A 24,690-nucleotide genomic window follows, 5' to 3' on the forward strand; every position below is an offset into this window, starting at 1 on the left:
GCACCACTGCCTTACTGTGCCACAGAGACGCGAGTTCAATTCCCAGCTTTGAAGAAAGTGTTTTTTTTCCTCAAATGGACATTGAATTTATAAATTGGTATGCACTGTAAATCGTTAACTTTAAAATGTCAATCGCGGTTATTTCTGTTGATTAATTCATGCTTTTTTACTTAGAGTCAGAACAGGAGCTTTTTCAGCTTATTCAGCTTCTGATCTGACTCAAACAGCGCCAGTATAACTTCACACCCAACCTGACGCTGTTCGTTTTCAAATAATATTGCATTACTTTGACGATGTTTTCTGATTGGTACTATTCGCGTCATAAAATGATTTCTTCAAAACGTCACATATATTTGTCTATTTCTTTTTTTAAAATGTGCGTTGTAGCACTCAGCAACTGGCCACCTGCATGTTCTTGCGCACACTAAATCAGACAGCGCTATATGCAATCATCAGATTCAAATGTTAACAGTTATATAGCACAGAATGGAAATCATTAGTTCTTAGCATTCCACCTACTGTAACTTGCTTTCTTTTTTCTTCGGTTATAGTCTTGAATAAAAGTGCACTTGTTTTGTTATACTTTTACATCAACATATGTTCCTGTGTTTGAGCTACAGGGGCATGCTCAAAAAATACACGTATAATGCCACAAAAAGTGCATGCAGACATTTCAGTTCGCAAGCATTGGTACGACAATGCAGTCACAAGTACACTGCAGAGCTTTAGCAGTGTCAGATGGGGAGTGTCTGATGATTGCATATAGCGCTGAAGTTACTGCTCTTTACTATGCTTTCCTCTGCATGTCCTGGAGTACAAAAGAAACAGCATACAGCAACACGTGGGGACTGGCAATACTGGGGGAAAAAAACACGCGGTCATATGTATCGTGATACACTGCAGAACTATAGCGCGTCTTTATGTAAAAACAGCAGTGTCAGGTGGGGGGCGGTAGGGATGGATCCTGAACGCGACTGAGACAATGAAAAGTGAATTTTAAAAAAATAAAGCTAACCTTTACAAATATCATAAATTACACTGGCTGTTACAGACTGAAATCAAATGTATCATTTTATTCTAAAATAGTGAAAATAAGAACACTTCTCAAATGGGAGTTGTGCAGGATCGAACTCATGACCTTCTGACTCCCAGTCAGCGACTGATACTGTTATGCCACAGAAGAAGTGATAGTTAAGTCATGTCAATGTCTCACACTAAGGCGGGTTTTTTTGGCGGTGGCTTTTTTTTGTACCTTTTGTGAAAGTGTTTCTTTGATATTTGGACTTCAGGCTTCATACATTATATAGTTTATGCCTACATTTTGTCATTTGCTACTAGAATATTGTAAACCGTTTCTGTTTTAACAATGTGTTTACACAGATTACTGTAGAAATGCAACACATATGAAATGCGTGTGTTCCAAATAACAATCTTATTATTTCTACTCTAAAACTCCACTTCACTCCCAGATAATCAATCAAGGCAAGAGCTGGGAAAAGCTTGTTTACGTTCTAAGTCGTTGGGGGGATGGAATAGCCGGCTGCTGGCAGCTTGTCTTTATCAGTACATTTAGATGACAAAAGACGCTGGCGGAGAGGTGAGAAAGGTTTTAAGAAGCGATTTAAGGTGGGCCGGATATACGAGTTTTTTCGTAGGCTCTGGTAATTCTAGTGTTAATATAATGTCATTTACCAATTCAGCTTTTTTTCCAAGAGAGTAAAGAATTATCAAGCATAATTTTAAACTGAAAATATATTTTTGAATTTGTATTATACTTTGTTTTGATTTGAATTAATTTACTAATATAGGTACCCCTAGTGGAGGATCTAATTTTAAATCTTGGTCTAATTGTGCTCTTTATTTTCTGGTCATCAAGTGGTTTAGATTTTACTTCAAGGCTAAATTTATAAGATGCCCTACAACAGGTATTCTAGGTAGCAAATACAGAAAAAAAAAACAAGTGGAATAAACAACAACATGCAATTTAAGATGAGAAGGCTGCAGATTGGATGATACTCTGATCGGTCAGCTGGAGATTTCTGCTTTCATATTTTGGGATAAAATATCCTGTCAGGTTAGGATAAAGACCATCATTCTTGAAAAATTCTGGCCTTTCTAAGTTATGACCCCAATTATTGACAAATGCAATGCTTTTATTTGCACACCAGCTTTCTAACCAGTTATAGACCACATCTCCTCAATATCATCTTGGTAAGAGGCCAGACACAATTGGGTTCCAATATTTTTAGTTTGGTACATAAGGAAATGAAGTTCCTCTTTAATACCTCCTGTTTCTGTAAACTGTTAGTGCCAACATGTAACAATAAAATGGATACATGCTATAAGATATGCAACTGTTAATGCCAACATGTAACAATAAAATGGATACATGCTATAAGATATGCAACATACTATATAAACATGACTTTGACAGACAAGGAAAAGATTAAATTTACTTCTAGCGCTGAGCTCATCATTATCTTTTTATCCTCAGTAACTTTAGAAAATTCATTCTTGCCGAGAAGTTCAGCTGTTGGTCCACAAAATTGTTCTATTCAGGCTTTCACTTCAGCTGGATAATCAACATTGTGCCGCTAGTTTCTTTGCCTATTCCGATGTTGACTTTTATTCCAACTGAAGTTGTTTTTTTTTTTCTTTTCAGATGGGTTTGATTACTTTGCCCTTAAGTTTTAAGTTATCAAGTATTCTCCTGTGCTGCTGTAAAACACTGTTCATTTGTGCATGTGTGTATTGTATTAGCAAAAGGTCTTGCCTCATGTAAATGCCCTTAATTTATTTCTGTGTTTATTTTCACACATCACAGATCCTTTTGGTGGTGATCCCTTCAAAGAAACTGACCCATTCAAGAGCTCCACAACAGAAGATTTCTTTCGAAAATCAACAAAGAGTGATCCCTTCACGTCATCAGACCCCTTTATAAAAAGTGCAACACTTCCCTCCAAGGTAAGACTGCATTGCACATGTGGCAACTGCTTTGAGCTTTTAATAGCCACTTGCTTGTAAAACAGATCCCCAGCAAAGTAGCTTGCTCTTCGTCTAAGAAAGTGATTGTGTCATCAGTTGTCAATTTTGAAGGTTGCCATGCAAGGTCTAGTCTTCATCATCTTTTATAATAGTAATTTAAGTTGTATACCCAAACTAATTAAAAACATAGGTCCTGAATCGTTGATTGATTTTTACTGTGGCAAGCAATTTTAGTATCAATTTAAAGTGTAGTACAAATGTGTATTGCACTTTAATTCATGTCCATAGATTGTGTCATAACTACGATCAAAGCAAATGTATTACTCTTTGCTCTGTGGCTGCTTCGAGTGTTTTGCATTTTGATTTAAGATGAGGCATTAATCATGCCAGAAATTGATGTAATCAAATGACCAGTCAGCATCAAAAGTTGGGGCAAGGGTCATTCCACATTTCTGTGTTCTGGCGGCAAACATAAGTTTAGACAATGTGGAGTGATTAACTGAAATGCTAAGAAGCATGTTTTAGGCTTCGCTGAAAAATATTATCTTATTATAAGTTGTCTAACTAATGTGTTATGCTTGCCTTATATAAAATTGTTTATGTCATAGTCCTGACTGATAGGTCAAGAAGTTAAGCTATAGCCAGTACTGTCATCTCCATCTGCAGGTATTTACAAACCTTATTTAGGGCAATATTGGAGTGTGGACTCCCCAGTTTATGATCTGCATAATTGCAGGCTGCAGCTCTCCTTGACATAAGGTCTTAAATGCATTTTAAGGTTGTTACTGTAGCAGTTAGAAATTCTCTTGTTGACCATCCCTGTCAACACGGAAGAAAATGAAATCTTCATTTTCATCATTAGCATTCCACCTGTCCAATGAGACTATGGATCCCCTGCCTTATCTACTCCGCATTCCCCATTTTTAGCACAGGATGAGCACACTTGTGATTGAAACACCTTTTACCCCAACTGTTGTCACCATTTGCACTTTGGCCCTATTTGGTCATTTGATTACATTCAGTTTTGGCATGATTTACATGTGGTCTTGAATCAAAGTGCAGTACACTCAGAGCAGCTGCTAGGTGAAATGGAATACGTTTGCTTTGATATTAGTTATGACATGCAATCTGTGGCATGAACTGAAATAAAAATTGAGTGTCATAGTGAAAAGCAGTCAAAAATTTGGTTGATATGTTTTTAATTATGATGTGATTAAAATGTACATTGCAATGTAATTACATTGGATTGCATTTAATTTTGGCAAGAAAAGACTTCCTTATTGGAGAATGTTATCAAAACAATACTTATAGTGGTCAAAAACGTATCAGTGTTGTAGGGATGTCTAATTTAAAAAATATATATGTTTTTAAATGTAACCATGCAAGTGTGGACTAGGCCTTAGACACCTCAACCAAAATCCTCATGACACTAATGACCTTAGAAAGGGTGCTGCAGGGGTTCTTCTTTCTTACCCTAGTATTGACTGTTGTTCCAATAGGGAGCAGCTAAGTATGAACATTTTTTGTACTGTAAATAATGGTTTGCTGTTCTTCTTTTTCAGTCCCATTTCTCAAATGCTGATCCCTTCGCCCCAACGACTAAAGGACCAGGTAGGCACACATTTCAGTCTGACAGAACCAAGGTTATTATAGTTTTGCCTTTTTATATTAGTTTTTATTTCTATATTTTTTTCTGACCTTACTTGGAAATTCAGTTTAATTTTAGTTTTCCTTCATCGTGTATTTTTAGTTTTACTTGTTTTTATTTCACACACACACACACAAATTTTTTTTACTGTATATACTCGAGTATAAGCCGACCCGAATATAAGCTGAGGTACCTAATTTTACCTACAAAAACTGGAAAAGCTTATTGACTCAAGTATAAGCCTAGAGTGGGAAATGCAGCAGCTACTGGTAAGTTTCAATAATCAAAATAAATACCAGTAAAATTACCGTATATTAATTTAAATCTTTTAAAAACAAGCCCCGTGCATTCTTTAACTGCCTTCTTTGCCTTATGCGGCCAGCTCTCTCTCTCACATGGTGTGTGTGTGTGTCTCTCTCGCGCTCGGCGTGCACATGTGTGTGTGTCTCTCTCTCGCGCAGTGCACGCGTGTGTGTCTCTCTCTCACATGCGTGTGTATGTGTCTGTCTGTCTCTCTCGCAGCAGGACCTGACTCGAATATAAGCCGAGGGTGACGTTTTTCAGTACATTTTGGGTGCTGAAAAACTCGGCTTATATTCGAGTATATACAGTATATCTATTAGTTTAAGTTTTAGTTTTAGTAATTATGGCATGGAGCTCCTATAGAGTTTAGTTTTGTGTCACGATCAGACAGAACTGTACATTTAACAGATTTGGATATGTGTTTAATGTTAGTGGAAGCTTACTACAATATATGGTTTGCAAAAGTGATTGGTCAGTAACAATATGCTGATCTTGTATGATGACCTAGTCAGTCTCTCGATCAGTGTTGTTTTATTTTCAAAAATTGGGAGTGGTCTCCCCTAAACTTACTTACAGTACTCAGATATGGGGATGGGTATTTGAGGAGTAAACCGCAAGACAATGGTTATTTTTTATATTATCTACATTAAAAGAACCATCCACAACAAATCAAATCAAATTAATAGTATATTGAACAATTATCATAAAAGTAAAGTTGAATAAATCGGACTATGCAACTGCATAAATAAAAAAAAAAATATCAAGAATGTGTTCAGGTAAAAATACCACTTCTGGTTGATGGATTTGGCCCAAAAGTTAATACAAATGTACAATTTTGGTATAACAACAACATGGCAAATTTCATCCATCTATCTTGTTGCTTTTTTGAGTTACCGTGTTTACACACACGCAGACATAATTCCAAAAAACTGTATGTTTGGACTTCGGGAGGTCTAAAACATCGAGATTCATCAAAATCTCGAGGTCGAATTTTTTCATGATTACTATACTTTCTCTATACTTCATATACAAGAAAGTAAAAACAATTTATCTTATGCAAAGTGGCAGGTTTACTGTCAATGAAAAGCAGGCACCTGAGAAATAAACTGAAACGTTATACACTCGTGATTTTTCTGTCTATACAGTAAAGGTTTTGTTGACCAGCACATTACGATTTAAGGCGTTCGATTTACATCTTGATATACAATAAGCACAAAGAAAGGTGGCATGTAAATCACTTTCTATTTCACACACTTTACACGCCCATAGTCAGCTCGCTCTGTCACCACAAATACTGTGTGAACAGCCGCCCTCCATCACAAGCCACCGTTCACTGGATGAACATATGCAGCCGGATCACGGTGGATGACTTTCTGCTTTAAAGTTAAAAGTTACAAATGTTAAAGACTAAGGGTAAAAATATTCATTCAAAAACGAAAACTAAACATATTTTTAGTAAATTATTATTTTATTTCAGTTAGTCCTTCCAATTACTTTAATAGTTTAGTTTTAGTTTTTTGTTTCGGTTTTCTTAATTATTTTATTTCAGTTTATGAAAATGTTTTTTTAATAATAGTTTCAGTTTTGATTTTATTTTTCGTTAACTATAATAACCTTGGACAGAACATGGGTGCTGTCAATGAAATAGTTAGATGACTGGACTGTTCTTGGACACTTTAATTAGTTAGGTGGTTTCCTAAATAAGTACTAAAGAGGTGGTTTGAAAGCCTGAATTACAGGATATAAGATACGTTATATCAGTGGTTCTCAACATTTCTGGCCTTTGGACACATTTTTATCCTTGTTTAATGACCCTTTATAGTTGTAATTGTAATACAAACTAACAAAGTTCTCCTCTGAATGTTACACATTAATAAATAACAGTAAATATAATGCCACAATTTAAATACTGTGTATATACTGTAATAGATAAAATATGTATGCTATTCTTATCAGAAATAACAGTTTGAGACTATACAATTCAAATACGATGAAATGAATTTATCAAACTTACAATTTGATGTCCTTTTAAATTAGAAACCTGAGTTTTTTTTAATTTTTTTTTTTGCTACTGAAGTCAGTGGCTTGTGAAAGAGTGCAGTCAACCATGGCCAGCAAGTGCAGGATATTCATTTGCAACATAGCAAAAAACACTGAGGGAAGACTACATTCTGATAATTTATTATGAAAGCTGATATCCCATGATAGTATAACTAGCTGTGTTACATTTTCAGATGGTGGTGTCACTTTTTCCACTAACTTTGAATGGTCGTCATATTCTACTTTTCATCTTCTAATTTCTTCTCTGAGAAAGAATGATTAAGCCATCGGGGCGGTATTTACAAATGCTGACAAGTCATTTTTGTGTTAGTAAATTGACTTTGGAAAACATTAAGTAACATATCCAAACTGTTAGTGACACAGTCACTGTGTGGAAATGTTAAAAAAAAAAATACTATCCAGGTAAGGGCTGCACGTAATACATAAACTTCTAGAAAAGTGAACTTTCAAATTAATTTCCAAGGCTGCCAGTTCACTCTTCAACTTGTACATGTGGGGTAGTACCTTTTGATAGCCATCTTCAAGCCATATCCTAACCAAATGCCTAAGAGCATTTTGAATTTTTGACACTACTAGGGGGTAGTAGTAACCATCCCCCCTCCAACCCCCCAACCCCCCTCTGGCCTGCACTACATGCCAGCCACGTGGCGTCTTTGCCACTTGCGCATGTAGATTTCACTTTCACCAGTCAACAGATCTTTTAATTCTTGCGGATACGCCTCTTCATTGGGAAGAAACACTACTTTTTCCTGATGGCAACACGAATTAGACTATCTACAAGTCTCTGACTTAAATTTTAAATTTGAACAATATATTCGATCTGTTTTCGCAGTTCCATTATTTCACAGAGTAATAATTTCCGTTTGTTTGCGCTAATGTGATTTTTACTATTTTTTTTTGAGACTTTCAAAATTTTAGTAGTTTCATTATCTTTAACCTGCTCTGCATGTATACTGCGCTAACATTTTTTAATTCTTTACGACGTTCTACTTTGTCATCTACTCTTTGTCTTTTATTTCCAGCCCCAGGAGTGGTTAAATCTCTTGGCACAAAGTCTCATCTTGCGGGATGTGAAAGTATCTCTCTGAAAAATTCTTGTCTCATACCAGGCTAAAAAGTCTCATCTCATCCCAGGATTTTTTTATTATAATAGATAGATTTAAAACTTAACTTATTTGCTGCCCGAGTTCATCCCTTCATGGTTACAGTTTATCCAGTCTCGGATAAGCACTTCCAACATGATAATGTACCCTGTCAAAGGGCCGTCATTGTCACTAAATGGTCTTGGGAACATGAAAAAGAGTTTATCTTGTTTCATTTGCCTACACAGTCCCTAGGTCTCAAGTCTATTAAGCATCTCTGCAATGAGATGGACATGGCTGTGTACTGTAAGACCTTGCAGCCATCTAGTTTTAAACATTTCAGTACTAGTTGTAGAACTCTATAAGCTCTATATTTTAAGACTAGGCGGCCTAGCCCCCTGCTCGCTTCGCTCGCCCACCCCCAGGGCGCCAGCCACTTCACGTCTCTGTCACTCACTTTGTGAAGGGGGAGATAAACACACGCTAAGGAGATGCGGTCGGATCAGCTGCTGGCTTGCTGCTGCCCAGCTGCGTGTTCTGCTTGTCGTGCTGCGCGTTGGTCATTTAAAATTGGTAATATTGTATTGGATAGTATTATAATTCTTGTCAAGTTATTTTAAGTTAACTGCAAAACAGCAATAAGAAAATGTATACGTTCACCAGCAAAACATGCCAATTTTCTATATTGGTTGACAAATTATAGAGCTAATTTTTTTATAGATAACATATTAAAATTAAATTCTTGAGTTAGAATGGTATGATAAAAAATTTTTTATACATTGTGGTACTGCCTAAGGGGAAAAAGAGGAAGCTGGTGTTTGATAAGTATGTTTTTAAAATGAGCACTGAAAAAAACGTCTCTGTGTGTATACCATTTCTTAGTTCACCTTAAACCTTACTTTACTTTACCGATGGCTTGACTTAAGAAAGTGTAGATGGCCTTGTTCAAGAACAGATATTTTTCATTGGAGAGCATACTCATATTCTGTATGTCTTTCTTCATCAAAGATTTTGTGATGACAAAATTATTTGCATGTTGGGATTTCAAATCTTATGAAAATGTATTGTTTATTTTTAATGCCCCAAACCTTCACTCAGGTCTCAAATTCTTATCCACACAAATCAGCTTGTGTCAGAGTATTCACTTGCGGAGTGTCTTGTACAGATATCTGGTCTCATGTTCATTATACAAGCTATTCTGGACACTGGACATTGATTGATTGTCTAACCAAAATTTTACCTTTCTATATTACGAGCTTTAAAGCATATATTGCTTTTAATCTTAATTTTAGACCTCTCCTGAAAAAAATGATAATAAAGGTGATATTACACATGTTTACATCTCTTAACTTATTTTTGACAACAGATTACCCATCCTCTATACCCAATCAAATATAGTAAAAAAGCATCCAGCGCAAAGTTGATCTTGTTGGATTTTTCAGTCTCACAAGCACTTATTTCAGGCAGAGCAGGTTTTGCAGCACTATGTTTTCTGACCATTCACCTTGGAAGTTTACGAGGGGGAAATATTCATCTTAGACTGGTTAAAATTGAATTTCCTATTTTTCATCCCGACTGGTTAAAATTGAATTTCCTATTTTTCATCCCCATAGATCCATTTGGAACAATTGACCCTTTTGGAAGCAGCACCTTTGGAAGCACAGGTGGATTTGCTGACTTTAGCCAAATGTCAAAGGTAAGCATGCTGGGATTTAAAATAGGAGGACTTAGTTGATGTGATTTATTTACTGGAATTCAGTATTCAGAGTAATAAACACATAAAAAAATTGATTATTTCCATACAGTTAGTACATTCAGACAGTTGGGACATGAACCAGGCCATTATGTCCAAAAATCTGTCCATCTTATTCGGCTAGATCAGCGGTTCTCAAACTTCTTTAGAATTTCTTGCGTGGCGGTCCCTTTAAAAATTGTTCGATGGCTCGCGGACCCTTTTATTAAAAATTAAAAAATCAATATTATTTCAAGAAAATTGGGGGCACCAAATACTTTGCACAAGGGTGCTACATACCCACTGTGCGGCACTGCGTAGGTACAGGCTGCTGTGAATAAAACATTTTTTGACAAACAATTATTTATTCAGAAAATATTACGTACATCTTAGTTGTTAAATTTAAGTTAAACTTTTAATGGGAAGGATGCATCTGCTTTGTCTTAACCATTTGCATCAAGCGGACAATTTCACTACTTAAAAACACAAAAAATGTAAAATATGTTGTTTGTTGATTATCTGTATCCACCTTTAGCACTCTTATTTGCTTCTAAAATATACGAAAACTTTTCGCGAGTGTTTTGATTCTACGAAAGAATCGATAATTTTTGATTATCCATCCATCCATTTTCCAACCCGCTGAATCCGAACACAGGGTCACGGGGGTCTGCTGGAGCCAATCCCAGCCAACACAGGGCACAAGGCAGGGAACCAATCCTGGGCAGGGTGCCAACCCACCGCAGTAATTTTTGATTATGATAAAAATAATAAGGGCTGGTTTGTGCCGAGCGATAACGGTGGGAAAACAATGCGGTGGCAGCGAATAACGGAACAGCGGATTAGTGGTCGGGTCTAGGTGGTGGGGGAAACGACAGAGCTCAGACACTTACTTCCCCTCGGATGGTAAAGGTTAATAATTATAAAAATATAAATAGTATAAATATGCAATTATTTCTCACGGTCCCACCGAAACCGCTTTGGGACCGCGGACCCCAGTTTGAGAACTGCTGGGCTAGATGGTTGTGATGGTGCGGGTCAGCTCCATGTTCCCACTTCTGTTTTGGGAGCCTTTTGAACCTGACACTGTTAATAGTCATGACCGGGATGAGCCTGTGGATATGGACAAACACACAATGCATTGGAAGGGGTCGGTGCAGAAGGTGCTCAGTGCTTTTATTAAAAACAGTTAAACAGACAGTGCCCCAATAATTGTGCATTGCAAAAATTTCCATAAATAAATGATCCTTTAAAACAAATGAGATTATAAACATGGCAGGAAACTGTCCTTAAAAACCGTGAACCCGGGTGCACTCCTTAAAAGCTGACGTCTCCTTGACGTAACCCTAACTGGTCCTTGCAGAGAAGGAGGTGCCTCATCTTGTAGTTCAACCATCCTTCCACATTGCCCCTTTCTCAGGCCCTTGTATCTCTCTCTGGCTCCTGGCAGGACACCCCATCAAGCCTCCCGTTGTCAGGCTTTCATCCCTGTGGTCCATTGCACTACCCACAAATTGCCTCTTTGAGCCTCTCACTCCCCTGCAGTTGTGCTGCCTCTCTTTGATGAGTCGCTCCAACTGAGCAGCGTTCCAGCCACTCCAGCTCCCAGCTCACTCAGCTGGAGTGGCCATCAGCCCTCGAGTGCCTGCCATATCTAAAATAACTACAGTGCCTTACCTTGAAGTCAGAGTTATAACTAGAGAAGGACCATCAGTCTCACCAATAAATCCAGACTGAAAATGTATTATTGTAGCATAGCATACTGTATAACTGTTGCAGCTGAAGACATTTCATATTACTCTGTTATAAGGATTAGCTATGTGTTGAACCTTTTATACTGCAATGCCGTTCCATACAACTTATTTCACAGCATTCTTGTTATCTTAAATTGATCTAATTAAAAAATAATAAAAAAGGCATATAATTTCAATGTCTCACAATATTGCTTTGTTGTAAGAAGATAAACTTGGAAGCTTTAAAAGACTAAGAAAAAATTTTTAAAAATTATGCAGCATTTAAGCTATTGAATAACTCTGTAAAACGTATATCAACAGGTGCAGCCTTTTTAAACTGTTCAAACTAAAATGGTGCGCCTCTTTAAAATGTCTTTATTCTCAGTATGACACATGAAAAATTCTGAATTGCTAACAATTTGCTTTGAAAATTAATGCAAGCATAGGATATTTAAAATATTCATAGGCATTTTATTAAAATAAAAACGTTTAAGTCAGTTCAAAAAATGTTCTTCAAAAGGTAAACTCTTTTTTGAAATGAAAATGATCCTTTTTCAAAGTGTTGTCTTTGGCTTTTAGTAAGCAGTAACACAATTATTTAGCATTGATAAACCTTAAGAGCAGTTTACAGTTTCCTTGACCAAAAATGAGCATATAATAATTTTCAAGGCTTGCTCCTTACTGCAGTGATAAAGGGCTCTTAGGGTATTGAGGTGCCATGAATACAAAGGAAAGATTAGGCTGTCATGTCCAGTGTTAGAAAGTGACATGCATTAAGTTTCCATTAACAACAGAGTTCCTCATTTTGTACAATCTGGTCATCCTGGTGATCCTCCTCTTTTTTGTTTAGTATTTACTATAATCCGATCCAAGTAAACTTTCATAAGGGATTTGGCCCTCTTTTTTTTTTTTGGTTCTTTATTTCGCCTTATACAATTTCTTGTATTAGGAATTTGTTAGTTTTCGCATACCCCTTGGGGTCAGAGCGCAGGGTCAGCAATTGTACAGCGCCCCTGGAGCAATTACAGGTTAAGGGTCTTGCTCAAGGGCCCAACAGAGTAGGATCTCTTTTGGCAGTGACAGGGATTCGAACCAGCAACCTTCTGGATACCAGCGCAGATCCTTAACCTCAGAGCCACCACTCTACCCACCACTTTGCTGAGGAGTTAGTGCAAGAGGGTGTTTCTTTTATTCATATTGTGTATGTTCACGTTATCTCTTTTTCAGCTTTCCGCTACAACTGTTATCCTTAATTATGAAATTAAAAAAGCTCCAAGAATTATATATATATATATATATATTTTGGATGGTGAATGGCTTTAACTTGTTACAATTGTTCTAATATTTGAATGAACAATGTGACTATGTTTAATTTTCATATTTCTTTCATACTGGTCAACACAAATAGTCATTTTCTTCTGTGCGACTTTGTCTTGTGGAGCATTTTGTTGTATGTAGTATACACTGGGTGTGGCAGAGAGCACTAGTTGTTCGGTTGATATTATACATGTATGCCCATTTTTTTCTGTGGTTTCTTTTCATATAATATTCTTCAAGAACAGAAGGAGTGGTTAAATTTTTGGTTTTATTAATGGGTTGAGGATGTCCGTCAATGGCAGTGTAGCTAGTTGCAGACAACAAATGCAGGCACCCGTGTGAACTCTTAGCTTTCTGAGTATGAGCACAATTTAGGATAAATATGACATACATTTTAACTGTTTAGCTATTTTAAAAGATGAATACGTTAAACTGACATCAAAGTGAGGAACAGTAGGTATTGAAAAGGTAATTGTCCAAAATAACATTTAGTTGAGATTTGTGTTTAAATCTCAACTTGATGTTATTTTGGACAATCAAGGTGATTGATGAGTTTGTTGAGCCAATTGGCCTTCTCTCATCAAAATTTTTCTAATATTCTGAAGAATAGTGTAACTATACTCATCTTTTGTATTTGTTTCATACTGGTCAACACAGATGGTTACTTTGTACTTAGTAGCTTTGTGTTGTGGAGTTGTCGTCTTCTTCTTTCGGCTGCTTCTGTTAGGGGTTGCCACAGCGGATCATCTCTTTCCATATCTTCCTGTCTTCTACATCTTGCTCTGTCACACCCATCACCTGCATGTCCTCTCTCACCACATCCATAAACCTTCTCTTAGGTCTTCCTTTTTTCCTCTTACCTGCAGCTCTATCGTTAACATCCTTTTCCCAATATACCCAGCATCTCTCCTCTGCACATGTCCAAACCAATGCAATCTTGCCTCTCTAACTTTGTCTCTCAACCGTCCAACCTGAGCTGACCCTCTAATATCCTCATTCCTAATCCTGTCCATCCTCGTCACACCCAATGCAAATCTTAGCATCTTTAACTCTGCTACCTCCAGCTCTGTCTCCTGCTTTCTGGTCAGTGCCACCTTTTCCAACCCATATAACATAGCTTGTCTCACTACCGTCCTGTAGACCTTCCCTTTCACTCTTGCTGATACTCGTCTGTCACAAATCACTCCTGACACTCTTCTCCATCCATTCCACCCTGCTTGCATTCACTTTTTCACCTCTCTTTCACAATCCCCGTTACTCTGAACTGTTGATCCCATGTATTTAAACTCCTCCACTTTTGCCAGCTCTGCTCCCTGCATCCTCACCATTTCACTGACCTTCCTCTCATTCACACACATGTATTCTGTTGGTGTTCCTACTGACCTTCATTCCTTTCCTCTCTAGAGCAGATCTCCACCTCTCCAGTGTCTCCTCGACCTGCTCCTTACTCTTGCTACAGATCACAATGTCATCAGCAAACATCATAGTCCATGAGAACTCCTGTCTAATCTTGTCTGTCAACCTGTCTATCACCATTGCAAATAATAAAGGGCTCAGAGCTGATCCCTGATGTAATCCCACCTCCACATTGAATGCATCTGTTACTCCTACCGCAGACCTCACCACTGTCACACTTCCCTCGTACATATCCTGTACCACTCTTACGTCCCCTCCTTTAATCGCCACCATATCATGGTGGAGGGGTTTGCGTGTCCCAATGATCCTAGGAGCTCTGTTGTCCGGGGCTTTATGCCCCTGGTAGGGCCACCCAAGGCAAACTGGTCCTAGGTGAGGGATGAGACAAAGAGCGGTTTAAACAAACCTCCTATGATGGAAAACAATTTTGGACGGCGTTTTCCCTTGCCCGGACGCGGGTCACCGGGGCCCCACTCTGGAGCCAGGCCTGGAGGTGGGGCTCGATGGCGAGCGCCTGGTGGCCGGGCCTGCACCCATGGGGCTCGGCCGGGCACAGCCCGAAGAGGCAATATGGGTCCCCCTTCCCATGGGCTCACCACCTATGGGAGGGGCCAAGGAGGTCAGGTGCAGTGTGAGTTGGGTGGTGGCCGAAGGCGGGGACCTTGGTGGTCCGATCCTCGGCTACAGAAGCTGGCTCTTGGGACGTGGAATGTCACCTCTCTGAAGGGGAAGGAGCCTGAGCTAGTGCGCGAATTTGAGAGGTTCCGGCTAGATATAGTCGGACTCACCTCGACGCACAGCTTGGACTCTGGAACCAATCTCCTTGAGAGGGGCTGGACTCTCTACCACTCTGGAGTTGCCCCCGGTGAGAGGCGCCGAGCGGGTGTGGGTATACTTATTGCCCCCCGACTTGGAGCCTGTACATTGGGGTTTACCCCGGTGGACGAGAGGGTAGCCTCCCTTCGCCTTCGGGTGGGGGGACGGGTCCTAACTGTTGTTTGTGCGTATGCACCGAACAGCAGTTCGGAGTACCCACCCTTTTTGGAGTCCCTGGAGGGGGTGCTAGAGGGCATACCTTCTGGGGACTCCCTCGTTCTGCTGGGAGACTTCAATGCTCACGTGGGCAATGACAGTGAGACCTGGAAGGGTGTGATTGGGAGGAATGGCCCCCCCGATCTGAACCCGAGCGGTGTTTTGTTATTGGACTTCTGTGCTCGTCACGGATTGTCCATAACGAACACCGTGTTCAAGCATAGGGGTGTTCATATGTGCACTTGGCACCAGGACACCCTAGGCCTCAGTTCGATGATCGACTTTGTGGTCGTGTCGTCGGACTTGCGGCCACATGTCTTGGACACTCGGGTGAAGAGAGGGGCGGAGCTGTCAACTGATCACCACCTGGTGGTGAGTTGGCTTCGATGGTGGGGGAAGATGCCGGTCAGGCGTGGTAGGCCCAAACGTGTTGTGAGGGTCTGCTGGGAACGTCTGGCAGAGCCCCCTGTCAGAAGTAGCTTCAACTACCACCTCCGGCAGAACTTCGACCACATCCCGAGGGAGGTGGGGGACATTGAGTCCGAATGGGCCATGTTCCGTGCCTCTATTGTTGAGGCAGCTGACCGGAGCTGTGGCCGTAAGGTGGTCGGTGCCTGTCGTGGCGGCAATCCCCGAACCCGTTGGTGGACACCGGCGATGAAGGATACCGTCAAGCTGAAGAAGGAGTCCTACCGGTCCCTTTTGTCCTGTGGGACCCTGGAGGCAGCTGATAGGTACCGGCAGGCCAAGCGGAATGCGGCTTTGGTGGTTGCTGAGGCAAAAACTCGGGCGTGGGAGGAGTTTGGGGAGGCCATGGAGAACGACTTTCGGACGGCTTCGAGGAGATTCTGGTCCACCATCCGGCATCTCAGGAAGGGGAAGCAGTGCAGTGTCAACACTGTATATGGTGGGGATGGTGCGCTGCTGACCTCGACTCGGGACGTTGTGGGTCGGTGGGGGGAGTACTTCGAAGACCTCCTCAATCCCATTAACATGCCTTCCAATGAGGAAGCAGAGCCTGGGGACTCAGAGGTGGGCTCCCCCATCTCTGGGACTGAGGTCACCAAGGTGGTCAATAAACTCCTTGGTGGCAGGGCCCCGGGGGTGGATGAGATACGCCCGGAGTTCCTCAAGGCTCTGGATGTTGTAGGACTGTCTTGGTTGACACGCCTCTGCAACATCGCATGGACATCAGGGACAGTGCCTCTGGATTGGCAGACCGGGGTGGTGGTCCCCCTCTTTAAGAAGGGGGATCGGAGGGTGTGTTCCAACTACAGAGGGATCACACTCCTCAGCCTCCCTGGAAAAGTCTATTCAGGGGTCCTGGAGAGGAGGGTCCGTCGGATAGTCGAGCCTCGGATTCAGGAGGAACAGTGTGGTTTTCGTCCTGGTCGCGGAACAGTGGACCAGCTCTATACCCTTAGCAGGGTCCTGGAGGGTGCATGGGAGTTTGGCCAACCAGTCTACATGTGTTTTGTGGACTTGGAAAAGGCATTCGACCGTGTCCCTCTGGGAATCCTGTGGGGGGTACTCCAAGAGAATGGGGTACCGGCCCCCTTGATAAGGGCTGTTCGGTCCCTGTACGATCGTTGCCAGAGCCTGGTCCGCATTGCCGGCAGTAAGTCGAACCCATTTCCAATGAGAGTTGGACTCCGCCAGGGCTGCCCTTTGTCACCGATTCTGTTCGTAACTTTTATGGACAGAATTTCTAGGCGCAGCCAGGGCGTTGAGGGGGTCCGGTTTGGTGGGCTCAGGATTGGGTCACGGCTTTTTGCAGATGATGTTGTCCTGTTTGCTTCGTCAGGCCGTGATCTTCAGCTCTCTCTGGATCGGTTCGCAGCCGAGTGTGAAGCGGCTGGGATGAGAATCAGCACCTCCAAATCCGAGACCATGGTCCTCAGCCGGAAAAGGGTGGAGTGCCCTCTCAGGGTTGGTAGCGAGATCCTGCCCCAAGTGGAGGAGTTCAAGTATCTCGGGGTCTTGTTCACGAGTGAGGGAAGAATGGAGCGTAAGATCGATAGGCGGATCGGTGCGGCATCCGCAGTAATGCGGGCGTTGCATCGGTCTGTCGTGGTGAAAAAGGAGCAGAGCCGCAAGGCGAAGCTCACAATTTACCAGTCGATCTATGTTCCTACCCTCACCTATGGTCATGAACTATGGGTAGTGACCGAAAGAACGAGATCGCGAATACAAGCGGCTGAAATGAGTTTCCTCCGCAGGGTGTCCGGGCTTTCCCTTAAAGATAGGGTGAGAAGCTCAGTCATCCGGGAGGGGCTCAGAGTAGAGCCGCTGCTCCTCCGCATCGAGAGGAGTCAGATGAGGTGGCTCGGGCATCTGATCAGGATGCCTCCTGGACGCCTCCCTGGTGAGGTGTTCCGGGCACGTCTAACTGGGAGGAGGCCCCGGGGAAGACCCAGGACACGTTGGAGGGACTATGTCTCTCGACTGGCCTGGGAACGCCTTGGGATTCTCCCGGAAGAGCTAGAAGAAGTGGCCGGGGAGAGGGAAGTCTGGGCATCTCTGCTCAAGCTGCTGCCCCCGCGACCCGACCTCGGATAAGCGGGAGACGATGGATGGATGGACTCTTACGTACTTTTCTGCCACTCCCGACTTCCTCATACAATACCATAATTCCTCTCTAGGCACCCTGTCATATACTTTCTCCAGGTCCACAAAGATACAATGCAACTCTTTCTGGCCTTCTCTGTACTTCTCCATCAACACCCTCAGAGCAAACATTGCATCTGTGGTGCTCTTACTTGACATGAAACCATACTGCTGCAGTATTTCGTTGTATTTTGTATATGTTGGGTGTGGTGGAGAGGTATTGGTTGTTTGGTTGTTATTATTCATGTATGCCAATTTCTTCTGTGGTTTCTTTTCAAATAATACCTGCAAGAACAGAAAGAGTCGTTAAATTTTTGAGTTTTATAATTAGGTTTTTGCAGTTTGAATATAAGGTAGAAAAGCTCAAAAACATTTTATAACGCTGATCTACAGAGTCATCTAACCTGAAACAAATTCTACTGGGAGCCTACAATAGAAGACGATGACTGAGACTTGTTTTTTTTTTTTTTTTTAATAAGTTGAAAGGTTTGAGAATCACTGATTTAGAGGTTTTACTTTATATATCCTTGTAAAGAGTTAGCATATTCATTAGTGTAACTCTGACATATTTTGTAACAGGTATATAACACATTTAAAAAATGTGTGTAACATTCGCCAATTAAGAACATAATCTTTTGGTTCCACTCACCCACTTAATCCGCAAAAATGTGCAAAACAGTGCTAAGAATTTTTTTCTTTTCTTTTAGAGAATTTTGATTCTAGTTATTTGTAAACTAATAACCTTCCAGTACTCCATTTGTAAAAGTGTAGAAACATTTTTACCTCTAACTTATGATTTCAGTGTCACTTTGAATAAAAGTGTTATCAAAATACATACTTGTTAAAGGATTGTTTGGCCTGTGAATATTCTGTTCTTAAATGTTCATGAATGCTGCTGTTATCTGGGGGCATCACTAATTTAGTTGCGGGAAATCCCAGTTTCCGTATGCATCTTAAAGCTGTGAAAAGCATCTTTTGCATGAATGTGAACTATTCTTATATGACTTTCTCATATGCACACTTTGCAGGCTATATAATTTCTTATGCTTTTACCACTAGTATTGTGGGAATTGATTAATAAATATTTTCTAAATACATTGATATATGTATACTGAAATTAGTACTCTGTCTGTCTCCAGAGTTGAGTAAAACAAAAAGTTACATATTCAGTTTCTATCAATGACACAATGTATGGTACTGGATGAGTCACATAATCTGCTGGTGCTAATGTTCTAAAAATGTACAGAAATGCTTTGGATCAGTGTATATTATGAATATGCAATTTAGAAAAAAGTTTATATGATACCAGCTGTGATTTTATATGTATAATAACATTGCTGTGTACAATTTCTGTGTTATGGGTAGACATCATTGAAAAGCTATGACTGCCATAGGTTGACATTTCAGGTTTTAATTAATTTTATTCCCGCAACAAAAGCATTCAATCAGAGGTGTGCATGTATTATTTATCTTGATTTTCAGAAAGTTTTTGTTAAAGCTAGAAATCATACTAAAAGAAATGGGAGTTCAAGGTTCAGTTGTAGATGGATGCAGCATTGGTTTAAACACAGGAAGTAAAGGGCTGTTTCGTGAGGAACCTTACCAGAATTAGGTGATATTAAAAGTGTTTCTCTTAGGATCAAGAGAACCTCTCTTTTTAATATGTAAAAGTTATCTTGATGAAAATGGAAAAAGCAAGCTAAATGATAGAAAACTATAATGGAAGACATGAATCCTTGGCAGATTTGTAGCAAAATACGAGGGGGTACCCAAAAATAACCGGAATCTGTACCTGGCTCACAATCTAGACTTAGTTGTAAATTTCACCACTAGGTGTAGCATACTTACAGTATTCTGTGGCATTCTGCCAAGTGGCATTGCTCTGTATTGTTCGTATGGTATTCCATGTCAGTTTTTTTGGTGCTTATTAAACGTGTTCTGCGATTTTTGTGATAAATTTTGTTTTCTCTTGGAGAAAACAGCTGCTGAAACAGTAGTGATGCTTGAAACTGCGTTTAAAGAGGAAGCTTTCAGTAAAACACAGGTCTACGAGTGGTTTTGCGTTTCAAACGAGGGGAAATGTCACTCGATCTTGCCCTGTGTGACTTTTTCTTGTTCCCGCATATGAAAAAAGAACTCAATGGAAATCGTTTTTGTACCATGGAGGAAGTCAAAGAAAAATCGCTGCAGGCATTGGACAATGTTGTCGTTGTTCAGCAATTCCAAAAATGTTTCCACCAGTGGGAAAAACGTTGGGACAAGTGCGTTCATTCAAATGGAAGGTATTCACATATTTTGAAGGAGACTAAAGTTTGTAAATTATTAAAACAATTTTTTTTTTTCAATTCCGGTTATTTTTTGGGTACTCCCTCGTACTGCATGTAGGAAATAAAAATATTAGATTTGAATACACAATGGAAGGTTTAATAATTAATAATAATTTTTTGCATTTATATAGCGCTTTTCTCACTACTCAAAGCGCTCAGCAATTGCAGGTTAAGGGCCTTGCTTAAGGGCCCAACAGAGCAGAGTCCCTAATGGCATTGACGGGATTCGAACCGGCAACCTTCCGATTGACTTGTCACTAATAGTGGACTCTTCACTATCAACTTCCAGACAGTGTGTAGAGATAACTAAAAAGGCTGATAGGATGTTAGGTAATATATTCTGAAATACCAACTACAAGTCAATAGAGGTTATGCTAAATCTATATAATACACTTCTAAGGCCTTACCTGTAGTAATGTTTGCAGTTTGGTCTCCAAATTACCAAAGATTCCTAACAGGTGCAGAGAAGAACAATTGAGCTGATTCTTGTATTGAATGGTATGAACTGTGAGTAAAGATTGCCTTTTTAGTTCAAGTAAATGGAGGTTAAGAGTTAAGTTATGAAGGGAATTGGTACGATGGGCCCTGCTGTTACTTTCAAAAAGTTATTAAACAAGATCACTGGGAAACAGGTGGAAAGTTTTTTGGGATAGATTTCACACAAACAATTGAACCATAGACACATGTAGTTCATTATCAAGTAGTGTGGTAGTGGGATGGGACTGTTAGAACATGACATGAATGTTTTTGTAGGATTTACATAAATAAGATGTTAGAGATTGTTTGGCTGAATGGCCTATTCTTGTCAAAGTGATTCTAATGCTCGGCTGATTTCTTAATTTGAGTCAGTCCTGCTGTTAGTGATGCGTGCCACTTAATTAAATAAATATCCAGTCATGTCTTTGAATACTGAATATTTTCTCTGAACTGCAGAAAGTACTTGTTGCTGTGTTATCGTTGAGTACCAAGTACGGATTCTCCAATCATATTTTTTAAGACTTGTACCGAGCACTGATTTCAAGTTACTTGATTGGCCGATTCCGACTTTTTTTTTCTTTTTTCTTTTTTTTTTCTTAATCCCTTTAAAATCATTTTACACTAAGCTCCTCCATAACCGGACACATAGAAGCCTTATGTTCTATATTAAAGTGATACTTTTGGTATTTTTGTAATTAAACTATAGACCACAAGTGTTCACTGTTTATTTTTTATTAACAAAACAAAAATACTAAAATAAATTAAATTTCCTTAAAATACATACTTTAACTAATAAAATATATGCAAAAATATGTATCCATAATACATATTGCATAAAAGAAAATAAAATCGTTTTTATAATTACAAGCTGTCATATTGTTTGTTTTTGTCTGTAATGTACCTATTTGAAGAAAGGCTTAATTAAAAAAGTTTTCACAATTGTTTTAACAAAAAAAAACAAACAATTAATTACTACTCATTTCATATTGGTAACAAAACATTGCTTAAATGTAAATATACATGTACTTATAGATTGTTATCATTATTAATCATTAATTGCTCTTAAAATGTACATTTACTGTATTTTAAAGGTATGTTTTTTTTCTTCAGTGTATCAGCTAGACATTCAGAATTCTTGAGGTGTAATTATAAATTAAGGTTTACTTTTTTTATTATGTAGTAGTATTTGTTTCTTAATAAAACGTATACTGTATGACACACAGAAATAAATAATAATAAACACAGTGCAAATCATTAAAAAAAAAAAAGCCGATAATGTATCTAATGTTCATTAGTTGTTTATCAAGAAGACGCAAGACTAACATATTAACAGGTTTATAACTGAAAGATACATTTTGCTTTTAAGCTAACAAGCCTATTGTTTACTTAGAAGCAGTTTCAAATTGTTCGTTATCTTTTTCCAATTGATAATGTAAGCTGCTGCACTTAAAGCAATCTCGCTGTCAGTCTTGCTCTTTGTCTAAACGCACATCATGACTTCTCCGATTCTGTTTTCTCAGTTTATTACACCACTTTCTTAACATAAAGATGTAGTGAGAAGTCAAGCAAAATGACACCTTTTATTAGCTAACTTAGAAATATTATAATTTGCAAGATTTCGAGGCAACTCAGGCCCCTTCAGGCAAGATGTAATACAGAAACTGGAATTCCCTGTGCTTACATATATACCAGGAGAGAGACAACATTGGAAAACCTTTAAGTGAGACATCATAGATGTAAAAAAATAATAGACTTCTTCAGGCAAAGATTATTTTAGCAAGAGAGGAGAACAATGTATTATCAAGATCTTTGGTTAAGATAACTGTCCAACAAAGTCTTTTGAAGTTTCTGATGAGTTTTTCTATACAATGTGGGTCTGTAGTCAGGTTGTCTGTGTCACTCCAAGAGATGCAAACATTCCTCATATCTGGCCATAAAACTCTTTTGTCTCTATTTAAACCATGTTGTAATGTGTTTAATTTTAGCATGAGTTTAACTTCCCATTCTTTTCTCTCTTGCTGTGTTCTGAAGTTGCCCATGAGCACTGGGACTTTAAAGTCCCTCTCACAGTGTCCATGGCTGTTGAAGTGGGCTGCTACAGGAACATCCCTATTGCCATGATTAATATGGAAGCTATGTAAGTTCATTCTTTGGTGGAGTGTTTGTCCAGTTTCTCCCACATAGAGTACAGTGTCAAGACATTTCATAAAGAGAATTAGGTAGACCACATTAGATGATCTGCAGGAAAATTATCTCTTTATGCGATGTTCTAGTCGGCAGTGTGGCACGACTACATGGTCTGCATTATAAATCTGAGCACACATTTTACAACTTTTCTGTTGGCAGGGACATGTGCCATTTTCTGTTGGTTCACTTAGGAAGCGTTGGACAATTAGTTGCTGCAGGTTTGGCAGTTGTCTGTATGCTAGGAGGAGAGGTACTGGAAATAGATTTTTCAGCGTTTAGCTTTGGCAGAATTTTTTTTTTTTTAATAATTGTTCGAAGTGCTTCAAGATGTTGGTTATAGGTGACAACAAGGGGAATGTAGTTCTTGTTGTCTTTGTTTTTATGTTCCAGAAGGTTGTTTCTGGGAATGGTAGTAGCTCTACTTATTTGAGTGTCTGTTGTTTTGGGGACATAACTTTACCTGATGAATTCTTGTCTAAGCTCCTGCAGTTGTTTATCCCGGTCTGTCGTGTCTGAGCAAATATGGTTATAACATATTGCTTGGTTGAAAATAATGGAGTGCCTTATATGCTTGGGGTGGAAGCCATCACTTCTCAGGTAAGTCTATCTGTCAGTCAATTTGTGAAAAACAGGTTACAAGGGTGTTATCAAGAAAGCTGACTTCTGTTTTTGAAAAATTAAGCTTCAGCTTTGTGTTGGGGTGCAAAGAATTATATTCATTATGAAAATGGAGGAGGACCTTCTTACTAGCAGTCCAGATTATGAAGATGTCATCTACGTAGCGGAGATACAACATTGGTTGTAAGATGCACTTTGACATAAAATCTTCCTCCAGTTTTGCCGTAAATAAACTTGCATAGTGAGGTGCAAACTGACAGTCCATTCCAGTCCAGTCCCTATTTGTTGTCCAGTCCCTATTTGTTGCCAGTCGAAGTCTTGTCCAAATGAGAATAAATTGTGTGTCAGAGTGAATTTTATCATTTGTATAACTGACTCTGTGGGTATACAGTGCATCCGGAAAATATTCACAGCGCATCACTTTTTCCACATTTTGTTATGTTACAGCCTTATTCCAGAATGGATTAAATTCATTTTTTTCCTCAGAATTCTACACACAACACCCCATAATGACAACGTGAAAAACGTTTACTTGAGGTTTTTGCAAATTTATTAAAAATAAAAAAAATGAGAAATCACATGTACATAAGTATTCACGGCCTTTGCTCAATGCTTTGTCGATGCACCTTTGGCAGCAATTACAGCCTCAAGCCTTTTTGAATATGATGCCACAAGCTTGGCACACCTATCCTTGACCAGTTTTGCCCATTCCTCTTTGCAGCACCTCTCAAGCTCCATCAGGTTGGATGGGAAGTGTCGGTGCGCAGCCATTTTAAGATCTCTCCAGAGATGTTCAATCGGATTCAAGTCTGGGCTCTGGCTGGGCCACTCAAGGACATTCACAGAGTTGTCCTGAAGCCACTCCTTTGATGTCTTGGCTGTGTGCTTAGGGTCGTTGTCCTGCTGAAAGATGAACCGTTGCCCCAGTCTGAGGTCAAGAGCGCTCTGGTGCAGGTTTTCATTCAGGATGTCTCTGTACATTGCTGCAGTCATCTTTCCCTTTATCCTGACTAGTCTCCCAGTCCCTGCCGCTGAAAAACATCCCCACAGCATGATGCTGCCACCACCATGCTTCACTGTAGGGATGGTATTGGCCTGGTGATGAGCGGTGCCTGGTTTCCTCCAAACGTGATGCCTGGCATTCACACCAAAGAGTTCAATCTTTGTC

General features: G+C 39.7%; 1 protein-coding gene across 11 annotated transcripts in view; it reads left to right on the forward strand.

Annotated features, from left to right (window-relative positions):
- eps15l1a (epidermal growth factor receptor pathway substrate 15-like 1a) overlaps positions 1 to 24,690 on the forward strand; it is a 278,411-nt gene that overhangs the window by 186,392 nt on the left and 67,329 nt on the right. For all 11 annotated transcript variants that reach the window (XM_051934981.1, XM_051934982.1, XM_051934983.1 and 8 more), the window contains 3 exons: positions 2,825 to 2,964; positions 4,548 to 4,596; positions 9,693 to 9,775. In XM_051934981.1, the coding sequence (XP_051790941.1) occupies positions 2,825 to 2,964; positions 4,548 to 4,596; positions 9,693 to 9,775 (272 nt within the window). The remainder of the gene's footprint in view (positions 1 to 2,824; positions 2,965 to 4,547; positions 4,597 to 9,692; positions 9,776 to 24,690) is intronic.

Source organism: Erpetoichthys calabaricus, chromosome 12 (assembly GCF_900747795.2).
Source record: "Erpetoichthys calabaricus chromosome 12, fErpCal1.3, whole genome shotgun sequence".
Lineage (NCBI taxonomy): Eukaryota > Metazoa > Chordata > Cladistia > Polypteriformes > Polypteridae > Erpetoichthys > Erpetoichthys calabaricus.